At 39.6% G+C, this 14,279-nt stretch overlaps 1 protein-coding gene across 4 annotated transcripts in view; it reads right to left on the reverse strand.

Annotated features, from left to right (window-relative positions):
* Nucleotides 1-14,279, reverse strand: part of cacna2d2a (calcium channel, voltage-dependent, alpha 2/delta subunit 2a) — a 142,961-nt gene that overhangs the window by 89,797 nt on the left and 38,885 nt on the right. For all 4 annotated transcript variants that reach the window (XM_069690787.1, XM_069690786.1, XM_069690789.1 and 1 more), the window contains exon 3: nt 12,346-12,462. In XM_069690787.1, coding sequence (XP_069546888.1) covers nt 12,346-12,462 — 117 coding nt within the window. The remainder of the gene's footprint in view (nt 1-12,345; nt 12,463-14,279) is intronic.

The following is a 14,279-nucleotide window of genomic DNA, read 5'->3' on the forward strand; positions in this document are numbered from 1 at the left end:
TGTCTGAGTGATGCTCTGCAAAGACAGAATAACTTGACAAATGGGAAGTCTCAGCCCAAAACATCAAATACTGTTTAGGAGATGTTCCTTGTCAGATTAACATTAATATGGTGTTCTTGCATGTGTGTGTGTATGTATGTGGTTATGTAAAAGCGTCACACTGTGAAAACAGCCCACGCTCTTCCGATCAATGTCAGGAACTAACAGCTCCTTGTCAGGGCTCAAGCCCATTATTTGCCTTGTCCCTTACACGAGGAATAAAAGAAGGGACTTGCTCAAGCAAAACCTAACACTCCATCACACTGGAATTAAAGCACAGCTTCCCTGGGTCAGAGGCAAGCTATGGATATCAGGCCAGCATTCAGAAATACCGTAGGGATTGTTTACTTCACCAACTGCTACTTAACACCCATAAGCAACATCCAGCCTCCCATTAATTACAAGGTATAAAGGAAAGACCTTCTCATTGGAAAACAGTGTAAATACTTCCATTAATTAAACTTGAAAAAACACAAAAAAATCCTAAATGTATGAATGTATTGTGCAATTTCACTGCAACATCAGTTTTTATGCAAAGAACCACTGAGGCAGTACAGCAGTGGTTAACACTAGATTAAAAATGGGATCTAAGAACCAAAGTTTGCCCTTTCTGTGGTTTGTATGCACAGAAGTTTGCACACCGACTCCTCCCAGGGCAACGATTCTGCTATATGGTCTCTCAGTTGACAAGAGCTGATAAGAGAGAGCAGGCAGATAATCAACGGGGTGATGAGGAGGAGGAAGTGGAGGTGGAAGGATCTAATGGTACTCGAATTTTGACCTGCTTGGGACAACAAACCATAATGACATATTTAATCATTAAAAATAACAACACGCTCGCAAAAAAAAGAACATTTTGACATTCCACAGCAGTGTATCAAGAAGAAAAGCAGATGACCATACTCTGCCATTTTGTCTTTGAAAATACAATTTTCTATTAGAAGGAGGCCCTATTTCTGCACAGTGCTTATTTCATTTCTTTTCAACACAGTCGTATATAACATTTATTTTCTATTTGATTGCTGAGGCATTTTTCAAAAGCCCCTTTTATAAAAATGATCTTTTTCAATTGTGCCCTCTAGGAAAGAAAACAACGCGCAGACATGAGTACTGCCTTGTAATAGCAAAGAAAGAAAAAGTCTGCGTTTTAGCACAGCTATTCCCGATTCAAGTGTCTCTGTCCTTTTCTCTTCCCTCTCTGCAGATACAAAATCGCACATGGGAGACTAGAAATATATGTTTTATGCAGCTTGGAGAGACGGCTGCATAAAAGCACAAAGCAGTCATTTCTATTCATTTGTCTCTCGCTGACGGGGAAATGAAGGAGTGAAGCAGATGCTACTGCTACGTGAACAAGTTGCTTAAACACAGAAATCATTTTTTTTCTTTCAAGAAGTTGGATAATTAGATGCTGAATCAACCCTCCCCCCCATACACTTCCTGCCTGGAACCCATATTGTCACTCAAATGAATGATTTCAAGAGAGGCAGGAACACGGCAAAAAAAATTATATAAATCTTCAGCTGTACACTGACATTTGTTTTGGAAGGAGCATTCAAATGGAGCTGAAAATTGTACATTCAGAACTCAAATAAATGTGTGCATTGGAGATGTGAAGAAAAATGCTGGAGGCGTCGTACTGCCATGAAGCAGATCAGGTTGTGACATTTTGTCTAATGTGAAATGCTGCCAAGGAACAAGGGGTGCGATGTTGTGACCTTTATCAGTGTGAATGATAGAATGACTCTATACTATAGATAGAATAATCTCGAGACACAACAGTCTGTTTTTACAACATGATGCTATGACCTATCCCTGTCTGTGTGTATGTGACCATGAGGGTTGCTGACCTTCTGATGCATCTGTGGTGGGCAGCAGCATAGCGATGGTATCGCAGGTGTTTGTGAGAGCACGGGTGACTTCTGCTTTCAAGGTTAAACAGGCGATGCTTCAGAAAATTCTCTCAAGGCTTAGAGGAAGTTAGTCTGCCATACGTTGAGTGAGGTAAGTGTGTCCATTCATGTGCTGGTGTATGTGAAGTGTAATAGCTGTAATTGCTGCAGGTTGTAACAGATGGTTGCTAATGGAAGTTCATAGATCTGAATGACAGGGGCCAGGGGATTGAGGAGATTATGGGAGGTGGGGTGTGATTGTGAATGAGTGTGTGTGTGTGTGTGTGTGTGTGTACCTCTGCGTGTGTGTGTGTGTGTGTGTGTGTGTGTGTGTGTGTGTGTGTGTGTGTGTGTGTGTGTGTGTGCACACGTCCATGTGTTGGAGTTTGTCTACCTCTGCGTACATATGCACAATTAGTGTGTAATATCACTGCGAAAGGAGACCAACTAGTGCTTCCAGTCTTTGGACTTTGGTCCATATTGAAATATAATTAATCGACAGGCTGTTATGAAATTTGGTATATATATTCATGAGGCCCAGATAACTAATCCATTTCCCCTTCTAGGTCAAAAATGTGTTGTTCCACACTATCCAGAAAGCAATGAAATTAGATTATCTTGATGTGCCATTTAAAGTCGAGAAAGATCAATTCACATATCTGATTGCGTAAAGATTATCTTCAGAGACCCAGGCATGATGGTTTTATGGCTCTTCCCAATTTTAATTTTATTATTTGGCTGCCAAAATATTTTGTACATTGTACTACATTTCCATTTTAGCTGTCGATTCTTGATAACGATGGAGGCCGGCTCTTGTGAGAAAATTTATCTTTCAACAATTCTCGGGGCTTCACTTCCTTCAACCTCACTGTATTCCCTGTTAGTTAGCCGTTAGTCACTACTTGACGCTGTGGACTCATTTCACGAGGAAACCGTTACACTGTTACAATAATTCCTTAGATCAAACATTTAATTCAAATGAGACCAATATGCCAGACGATTTTATCTGCCCATAATAGCCTGTCACAGATATATTGGTGTCAACATGGCCAATATGGACAGATATATATATATATTTTTTACAAAACATTACAGAAAAAGATGCTTGGAATAAATGAGAAATTGTTTGATTTGTGTTTACTAGTTATTCATAATTATACAATTTCTATTGAAGTATACTGTTTCAGTGTACTGATGTCAGTGTGGAAAAAAAAACTAAAATATCCTGCCTCCATTACATATTTTGTCAGTCGTGTCCAATATGCTTGGAAATCAAATTTGAGGGATCATTGCAAAAAAAATTGTTTCTATACAGTAGACAGTTCATATGTCGATATATATTGGTATATTTTACTCACTAATATTGGTATCAGCATCGCCCCCAAAAATGTAGTATTGGTTGGACTTTACTTTTAAATGGCTTTCAAACATTGTGCGGTAATGGCAGGAAAAGCCGAATTATCTAAAACAATATCCATTTAAAGGTACAATTTAGGACATGAAAAGTGTGCCAAATTCTATAAAAGAAATCACATAAAATCCCCCCATAAATGATGTATGTCTTCTGCTACGTCTACAGAAATGTGATGTGCTTTTGCCAATCAGTGCAGACTGCAAGTAGTAAAGTTTTCTCTTCTATTTTTACCCAAATAGAGCTCGGCCTACTTCCCCTGTTCTTCCCTGATGGGACCTGAGAGTTATAACTGCCTCTCCAAAGGCCTACAGGAAATGGAAAACCAAATTACTTTGTTAGAGTCTCGTCTTTAATTTAGTTTCTTCACTTTCTTCGTGGCGCTGGTGGTGGGAGGGATGGGGCTGTAGTATGTAGCTGTGTGCCTTCTACAACAGCATATAAAATGTTCCATGCATGTTAAAGTTCTGACTGGTGATTGGGTTCATTAGTTATTCAAACCATCTGACTTCCCCACAGCACTGCTCAGACACTAGACATGATCAAGCCCTTGTAATTCATTAAGCTCCCTAAATGAACACAAGCCATACCGAGGGGTGCTTGCTATTACTGAACGGCATGCTGTGCCTCAAGGAGGTTAATAGTAAGTTTGTGGATCAAGTTTTAATGCTATGTTGAGGGCAGAAGTGGAGGTTAGTCACTTACACCAGATAAACAATGGGTTAAAGGAGGAAAATAAAAATGCAAGGGTTTAAATATGGACGATATAAATATGTATATTTTGTGTCTGTGCAAACTTCACTGAACATCACGTATTAAGTAAAATGACCAAATTTTAATCGTAAAAAGTACTGAGATAAAGACAATGCACATACCTGGAATAAAATATGCTATGCCATACCAGCTATACCAGAAGATGTATGGTGATGATGATTGTGGCGGACACACTTCCATACCTTCTTCAGGGCGGAAAAAAAAAAATCATTTAAATGTTGCCCCAGAGTGAGGAGCGAGGCTGCAGGGAAATCTGAGTCCCCCTGAAAGTGAGAGACAACTACTTCATTTGTCATCACTTCCCGCCAACAGGCGGAACATAATCACTTGCTGCCGGAGGTGTAATTCATTGTGGGCACACCAGCTGCTGCTGTATGGCTGCTGTTTGGAGTGACAGAATCTTAGAAATCAAGTGTTTCAGGTGATTTAGAAAGATTGACAATATGTTTACAATTTTTTTTTTTTTTTTTTAAAGTGTGTGTACAGTACAATTTACAGGCACAGCAGGCAGCATACAACACAACACATCACACAGCAGAGCACAGTGCTGGCTAACTGGCACGAGCAGTCACACTGCAATCAGTAGACAGACCACCATCAGACAAAGGAGAGCTTTGCTTTACTAATCCTCCAGCTCTAGTACACTCTACCACTGAGGGACAATCCAAATTCTAGAGACAGCCTTTACTAGCCACAACACATTTACAGTGGTATGATGGCAGGAGCCTGATTTTTAGGACTGGTGGGCCTTAAAAAGACTGAAGGCTAAATTTAGCAGTTATAAATTGGTTATTTGTGCCGGATGTCTGTTCAATTAAAGCCAGTCACTGAGGCGTCTGAGATCTCACTGGGATGACGACTCAAGTCATCAACCACACACTCCAAGGAGGTGGTTATACTCCCAGTGTAACTGCAGTAACAATAATTAAACTGTTGAATGCTTCTTGTTATTGTTGTTTTTTCAGCCCACCATTAACAAAAAAGTGTATGAAGTATGACACACCATTAAAATGATGAAGTACAAAATTACCATCTTTTTATTATTCATCTCACTACTAGGTGCTCAAAGCTATATTTCTCTGACCAAGACAGTTTTGCTGAAAAAAAAAAAAAGATTTTTATCCTAATAAACATGCACTGGACGAAAAGAGTGAGAGCACCTCCACCTCTATTTCATTCATGCTAGATTTTTTTTTTGCCAGTCAGCAACCACCAAGTGTATATCTTCAACACACTTTTTTAAAGCTACGTTTCCCCGGTGGAAAAAAGGGAGTGAACTCCCAAATAAGTTACTTCAAGCCACAGATTTAATCCGTAAGCTTTCATGAAGGCTGGAGAAGTATTTTGAGTTGACAGAAGGTTTAGTCTCCTCATAATGCTGTTAGTGCTCTGGGGTGGTTATTGAGTGATGAAGACTATTAGAAGTATAGAGTGTTTGTAACCCAACTTGTGGGTGTTTCTTTTCTAAAACTTGATTACTTTGCCCTGTTCTTTGTCACAGTGAGATATTGAAAACTGTCAGAATGACTGACTTGATAACAAGGTCATGAAAAACGACTGAGTGCCTGACCAACCTGCTGCTGCTATTTTGCAGTTTGATAACTGTTCAATGTCAGCTATAATTCACTAATTTTCTTCAGTACACTTCGGAAACTTTGAGACGTCATTTAAAAACAGTTTAAAAAAGCCAGGATACTGCAGGTGAACTCGGCGTAAACAGGTCACAAAGTGAGTAGTTCGCACCTGTGTCAACACGCGCATGCTCACACTCCTTTCACAGCATGCATGTTGGCAGTGCGTGCCACACATGAGAGTCAGTGTCTTGGTGAATTATTCATGGGTGTAACAAGATGACAGATGACTTGGAGCGGCCTGTCCCTCCCCATCCCTGACCCGGCTGTGTCATCCTGGTTTCCATGGTTAGGAAGAGACAGAGGCTGACGCAATCTGATTGATTAATTCTGTCAACCACACTTTTGCTGTCCCTGCACAGTGTCCGGTCCGAACGCTCCTGCAATCTCTCACAATCACTATCAGCATGACCGCAAAGTCAGAGAACATCCCTGTTATTTTAGTTTTTAAGTTGAGCGCGCCAACTGTCCAGTATCTTCACTGCACATTGTATTCCTCTCCAATCAAAAAGGCATCTGTCTGTGACAACTGTGTAAACTTCATCCGCTGAGAGACAATTTGTGAGATAGGGTTGAAAGCTCCAGAAGAAGAAAAAAATGTGGACCCTAAGTAACTGGACTCAGTCTACATTTTGGGAAAGCATGTTTATTCACATTGTTGCTCAGAGTTAGAAGATCAAGAGCTTATTCTAAAAACTGAAAGCACAGCAAGCCTTGTTCTGTCAAAAGAAAACCTGCCTATCAGCATCTTTTTATATCACGATAATTGGTTCCAGCATCAAAAGTAAATTTTACTACTCATTTTTTATGAATGGCTTGAATGGTGGTCCATATAAGCAAAGATTCAGCCTAAATGTTCCTTGTTGGGGGGTAAATATATGAAGCTGTACTACCAACATTGTTATATTAAAAAAGATAAACGTTGATGTGCTGTGATTGTTGTACAGTACATTTGAACAAGACACCAGGAAGCTGCGGTACCAGGTACAAACATACTTCAGGTGTGAAAATCTCACCTCTGACTGCCCCATCAGTTTAGCTTCTGGTCTAAAACATGCTTGTTGCACATTTGCTGTCACTGTGTTGCACACAACCTCAGAGTGAGTCATAAATCTCCTCACTATCTTGTGCTGCTTGTCAGAACAATCCTTTCACTGTATTTTTTTGAAACATTAAACTAGTTCTTGTCCCTTCACCTCCCTGTCTCATTTCCATGGATTGACTGTGTAACCATCCCGATAACCAACCCAGTGGAGTGCTGGGTGAGTACCCATTGAGCAGCGAGCAGATCAGAGGCACTCATCCTTCAGCCTGTAAGTGGTATTGGAATAGTATTGAGATCTGTGTAATTGGATTAGACCAACCTTAGTCCCCTCTCTATTCCACCAGTCCCCTCTGTGAAATCGTAACTTAAGAGCTTTGACAATGGTAGTTTTGCTGTGCAGCAGCTGATGGGAATGTAGCATGATCCCTGTCTGTAGCTTGTGGCCTCGCCTTCCCTCTCCGAGGCTGGAAAATCCCAACAGCGGCCTGACTGACAGCTCGAATCTGCCTGGCTTTGACAGTGTACAGGATGTTGTGCCGTCTCAGCTGGTTCTGAAGGGCCCAACTGATCTCAGTCCTCTGTGGCAATCATATGGAGCATCACAAAGAGGAGCACAGGAAGGGATGAGGGCTTGGATCAGTCTGAGAGGCCTATCACACCTGTTTGGCTTTATACACATGACAGGTTACATGGAGAGCTGTGTTCTCTCTGGCTGCTCTGGGTTAAAAGGCCTGTCAGACGGACACTTTTGCAGTATCACTCAGGTGTGAGCTTGTTGCTCAGATAACACACAAACAAACATACAGGCAGATACAATGACACCATTACGAAGCACATGCAGACAGAAGTACACCAACACACAGGGAGCTCAGATGTAACCTGTGCATCAATGCACAGTATATTGCAACCTCTCAACAAAAGATATCTATGATAATCAAGCCACAGAAAAAATGTTTCGATGATCAGTGCTTTATTCAACACTGTAGCTTAGCTTCTTCTCTTTGCATGCTTATGTTTAAAATAACTGTTCAGTAGATTATAATGATGATGAATACTACTGTGCAAATGTTCAAAAGGTATAATAGGGTTCAGAGGTAGAAATGTTTGTTAGATATTTTCTGAATTTGATACTATTTAAAGAAAAAAAAGTTAAGAATGCTTTTCTTTAATAAACTAGGTCTGCAATTTAAAATTGTATTAAATCCTTTTCCAGAAAATGTGTTTACAATTTTGTTATGATTACAGTGTGAACACAAATGGCTTTTAAAGTAAGCCTCAATTAAACCTAAATAAATGGTACAGCAATTATTTGGAATTAGCTGAATAAAAGTCTACCAATATTTTCTTTGGAATTAAATTAAACTTCTTGGAAATCAATTGGATACTATTCAGAAATTCCAGACCTGTAGAAAAAAAAAAGCATTTTTACAGAGTTTTACGTTTGAGAGTATTACGCGAGAACAACTTGAAGACGTCTTTTCATATCCTGCTTAAATGTGCACTCAGCAAAAGTAGTAACTTGCCTACAGCAGCAAACTTTAACACGGAACTTGAGAGATACACTCAGAACTCAAATCTGATTGGCTGCAAAGTCAGCTCATCTAAAAGTGGTTGTACCTTTAAAATACAAACATGAGTGCAGGTGTCAGTGTGAAGACACAGGGCCACTGAGATAAGCAAACATTTTGAACATCAGAGAAAGCTTTCCTGAATCACATTTCAATCTAGCTTGGAAAACAAACATATTTATAAAAAAAAAAATGTCCACTGGCAACATGCAAGCCTTTCAGCTAGCAGAGGTTTGTGCTACATTTGAAATTTGGCATCGAGCGTAGAATGAGATCATTGTTTGAGAAGATGGCTGAAGCCAGAGGCAAGAAAAGGGAGAGCAGACAGGGACATTGAGTGGAGGAGATTAAGACAAGGGAAGGAAAAGAATAAACGTTGGAGAGGCTTTTGACAAAAAAAGTAAGTCAGCTTATACTGTTTCTATTTTTAGATTGAGCGGTACATTGCACTTTGAATGATATTTCATAAACAGTATATTAAATACCAATTTTGATAGTGGCTGTATGAAAGCAGGTGTGCATCACTATTTGCCAAATGTGAATAGCTGAAATGCTGAATACAAAAAGAGCATTCTTTAATTAAGCTCCCTTTTCCAACCACCACAAACTGTATCTTGTACATTACAGTAATAACCCCAGCTAGACTTTGAGTTCAGGCAGGTAACCAAAATAAACAAAAACAACCAGAGGTTCACCTACCAAATTTTTTGTTTCATCCCTCCCACTATTCAAGCAGAGCATTTAAATGATTAGAATGTGTTGCTAATTTGGGAATTAGGGCAAAATCAACTAAATCCAGAGCACTGTGAAATGCCTTCCTCCCCACTATATATCAGTAACTAGTGTTTAGAGTCAATGTGTATTTTCTCATTAGTAGTATAAACATGAATTACAACGAATCACCTGAAGCAGTATTTAAATAGGTTGCAGAAGAATAATTTCTTCCTGCATGCATACAAACACTTGTAATGCGCGCACACACACACACACACACACACACACACACACACACACACACACACACACACACACACACACACACTACAATTACTCTTTTTTTTAAATGTGTGGCAGGGAATATTTGGAACTAAATAACCATTACAGGGGGTAGAAACAGGCTGGAATATAAAACGCTGTCAATACTGCGCTGAGCGGAGCTTGAGACCTTCTTATCTACAGGCTGCATTAAGACATTGCTTTCACTTTTCTCCCTGTATGAATAATAAGTCCACACAAATGTATTTACCTACAGTCTTCAATTTTCAGTTTTAGTGGGAAAAAAAAATCATAACCTGCCGAAATGAAACGTATTAACTTGTTGCTTACTTTTTGTTAGTTTGTATTCTGTAATGACATAATGAGTCTATTTCTTTGTATTACTCATTCCCCTTTCATCTGACTGTCTTTTCCTCTCCTCCCGCTTTCTTCTTTTGATTTTCTTTCCCCCAAACTCTTTCTCTCCCTCCCTCTACCCCCCCTCTCTCCTTCCCTCCCGCTTGCTGCTCATTTCTAAATCTATGAATTTCTGAACATCATTTTCTTGATTTTTCCACGCCCCAGGGAAACATTCTCATTCCAGACCTTCTCTTTTTTCACCTCATTTCCTCCCTCCTGAGTGAATCTCCCAGACAGGATGTGAGGTGACAGTGTGGCCCGTGGAGGTTAGGTTGGGGGGGGGTAATGTTGAGGAGGGGGTAAAGGTGGATCTATAATACTACCTCCTCCCCTTCCAAAAAAAAAATCAGAGGTGCAGGGTCATTGCTATTCCAAATCCAATCCTAGACATGACCACGGGAGATGTACAGTAACGCTTTCCTCGCTGTAAGGATCCAAGCGCTAGAATTAACCGTGCCTTTGAGAGACTTTTGGTTCTCAGCGTGAATGTACTTCATCCCACACGACCGTATGCTCTCAAAAGATATACACTTCTGCTCCTTTATAAGGCTTCAACTGTGTTAATAAAATGTCCCAGCTTTTGCCTTGAGTGACCGTATTTGGGCAGAAACAGATGGAAGGAAAGCGGACGGCCCCTCAGCCACCTCCAGCCCTAAATGAGGTGCCATATGGATCAAAGTCAAATATATATATATATACCAATACCTCGCACCTACTCACACACTTACAGATGAAATTGTTATACAACTGAAACCTCAGTGTAGGTAAAGTTTTGAAACATAAATGTACTGTCTATACTGTAGCTTTTCTAATTTCAATGTATTGCATGTGAAAAGTAAAATACGAATCTACATTCAGAGTTCAAAGGAATCTTAGTTTGTCTGTACATGTGTGTGCGGCCGTATGTGTACATGTGGGTGGAGATGATGAGAATCACCAAATTGATTAGAATGACTGCCTCACAGCCGTTGTGGAGAAAAATTAGCTTTAAATAGGATTCTAGCCAGGTAATTTTGGAATGAGATGCTCTCACCATGTAATTTTAAGTGTGAAGATGATTTGAACAAAACTTTCCTGTGATTGAATAGACCGACCACTAACCAGCAGACATTTAACACTCAGAGGTAGTACAAATGCTCTTTTATCTCTGGCTTTTAAAAATCAAAACTAATTGTAAATTCTATTAATTGTTTACTTCCTTTCTGCTCATCTTACCGTCCTCAACCCCTCCACCTCCTCACCCCTCTCTAAAGGGTTAGAGGTTTTCCCAGTGGGAGAGCGAAACACATTTTTAACTAATCACAGGACTATCTGAGCATAACAGTGGTATGCCAAAAATGTAGGACCTTGAAATGATTAACTTCTCACGCACCATAAAAAGATTATGTTTAAGAATATACGTACACATTCAATATCAAATACAGAAAAAACAAATCAATTACCTACATTTTTGAAAAAGTATAATCAACTTAAAATTGTATTTAACTATTGACAATTGATTATAGATGGTAATTTTACTGACCAAAAAATGGGAATAGGTCATGATTTTCAAATAGTCATTAAATCCTTAAAAAAAAAAAATCCATATAGTTAATCTGACTATTGTTTCTTCTTAAAAAAAACATATTTTTCTGTGGTTTTATTGGCACCTGGTAGTAATGCCTTTCTACCACCAGAGAGTGGCAGTAATACACCTAAAAGCTGTTTGCAAACTGGTATTGGGCAACAAAGAAGGAGAGGAAGAACACATCATTACCTGGCTCCAGTAAAACAAGTGTGGTACTGTGAGCTTAGATGCTACGGAACAACAATAGAAACACGCAAACACTACAACAGACGTCAATAAGTTCTGTGTGAAACTTAAAAATTAACTTTTGAAAATAAAAGAAACTAAGGGTGCAGTGCAAACCAAAGTGAAAGCACAGGCATTTGAGCGTGGTGGACCAAGCAGACAGTTCATCCACAGATCAATAATCAACAGCTGGCTTTGTCACCAGGGGAAGTAAGTTTGATGTTGGACATGCAGAGACAATAACGACCTCAAAGATGAAGCTGGACACATACTTCACATCAGCTTTGTCAAAAGAAAGGGTTTTCAAACTTTGATGCCATTATTTTAGCTTGAATTTGAGACGTAAATGAGTCTCTCTAACTTTGTGTGTGCTGCAGGGGACTTTTCGTTGAATAATAGTCAAACAGTTACCTGTGGAAATTGAATAATGATTTTGCCAAAATACCCATCCCTACTAAAAATGTGCCTGCCAGTCTTTTGGCTTTATTTTGATCATTTATGGTTTTAACCAAAACACACGGGCTCATCTCGACAAACACTGGCTAACTGAACCAGAAGTAGAAGATTCCTCTAACAAGTCTTGAAAGTATTTATAAAAACTTAACATATATTATAATAAGTTATCTTTCATGAAATTGTAAACCTATTGTAAGAACAATAGCACTTGTCATTGTCAACAGCAACATCACTTTCCAGAAAAGACAAAAAGGATCCAACATGTTTGTGTGCATCTATACACTGGGGCATAGCGTGTGTTTGTACACAGCTGGTATAATATGTGGAGCGTCATCGTCTTACCTCCAGGGCTTTTCTCTTGCTGTTGAGCAGCTTGGCGATGTCCCGTGCCACTCTCTCCACCAGGTCCTTGGGGTTGTTTCTCTTGATTTCAAACTGGCTCTTCTTCTCATTATAAATCTGCAGACAGAGAACACAGAGAATCAAAGGTCAGGTTACCTGGAGCCATTAGTTTGATTAAGAAAATCACAGAGGAGCTGTTTGCTTTTTCTCAAGGTAGCACACAAGATGGTAAACATTTACTCTGGAGCAGGCAGTATGCAGCCTGCCATTATACCCATAAGCCTCAGCACTGTAGCAGACTTAAACACAGAACAGAGCCTTAATGGCACAGCACTTAGCTAGCCCGCTGCAGTCTGGCAGTCAGGATCAAATTAAATAAATGCCAACTCCAGCAGATTCTCTCTGCTGGATGAACACCTTGTATTTCCACATTGGTAACTCCTTTAAAACTAAGACAAACAGCCTGATATACAGCTTGGTGACAAATTATTAGCAATTTAATGCTGTAGATCATCCTCGACCCATCAGGACACACAAACCTATAAAGGTAAGATGAATATTGGAATTGAAAAATTTTCACATAAAAAAGAATATAAATAAAGCACGCTTACTGTCCAATTGTACAAAATAAAACCAGGTAGGACCCCGCCAAAAAAATAAAAAGACACAGGCTTTGGGAGCCACATAAAACATTAAGAGAAATGAGTTTGAGATGCTCCAAGGGACTATGATGTTGGAAAAGGAGGGGCATCGAGCAGCAGAACAGCAGATGTTTGGACCGCTGACAGAGGAAGGGAGATTAGTCTGCTCCCCTGAAAGAATTGTGAAGGCTGACTCAGCGTCCAGAGCTCTCTATAGGATCTGTAGTCTACAACGGAGCAACACCCGAGGGATTACCACTTATCCTGCTGCCCTAAGACACCGCAAGACACACTTTCACACCATAAAACCGTTTTGTATAGTTCGTCTGAAGGAAACCAAGGAAAAGCCTGTTGTTGAGGAATATTTTAAAGCAATTAGAGTCGACTTTAGCCTGAAATGCTGCATTTTCAGGTCGGTAGGAGAAAGAAAAAATACAATATATAGGCACATGTAAAGTTTTGATATGCAACTCAAAATGGAAATCTGAAGCCACAACAGCCTGAATAAAAGCCTGATGTCGTACTTGATTCACGAGTAGCTAATGATTACATTTGGTGGATCTTGAGACTGGTGGAAAGATATTGATTAGTTATGTCCATATATACAAAGAAATTGCCAAGACGTTTTGAAAATCAATCAGAAAACTTTCATATCACTTCTAAAACAACAGTTGATAAAGGGACTTCTACAGGGCTAAAGTGAGCTGTTTCTTATTACTCCTACTCCAAGAAGTTTACTTGAGGTGTTTTTTTCAATGTTATTTGTAACAATGGTCATGTGGTGTTTAAACCTTGTGAGTATCAAAATCTATTTATCAGCTTTAATGCATTTGTCAAATCAATGGACTGTATTTAAAATGGACTGAGACCTGTAGGTTTACTGAAGAGAGCGGTTTGGAAGCTCTGGCCATCGCCATCTCAGTAGTGCCTGACTCCGCCTTTTCCCCATTAATCCAAATAAAGGGGAAAGAGCTGGTGCATGGCATGAGCCACAGCAGGAATGAAACCAGGTTGCTAATACCTACACCGTGCAGAGTTTCAGTCTGTATGGCTCCAGCTGACAGTCTATGGTTCAAACCTGTAGGCAGCTAGCCAACTATTACAGAACCCACATGTCACTCAAAACAGCCACATCCTTAATTACGTGAAACTTTAAGCCTTGATAAAATTGAAATAACTTAAAAAAGTCCCCCCAAAATTCCCCCCTCTACAGTTTTCATGAACAGAAAGCTGGGACATTTTTATTAACACAGCACTTTTATACCAGGCTGTAAACATGTTTATTTCTGCTTT

The sequence above is a fragment of the Brachyistius frenatus genome, unplaced genomic scaffold, assembly GCF_029030835.1.
Source record: "Brachyistius frenatus isolate BFR_SWC_R1_liver_20210118 unplaced genomic scaffold, ASM2903083v1 Contig_10, whole genome shotgun sequence".
Classification (NCBI taxonomy): domain Eukaryota; kingdom Metazoa; phylum Chordata; class Actinopteri; family Embiotocidae; genus Brachyistius; species Brachyistius frenatus.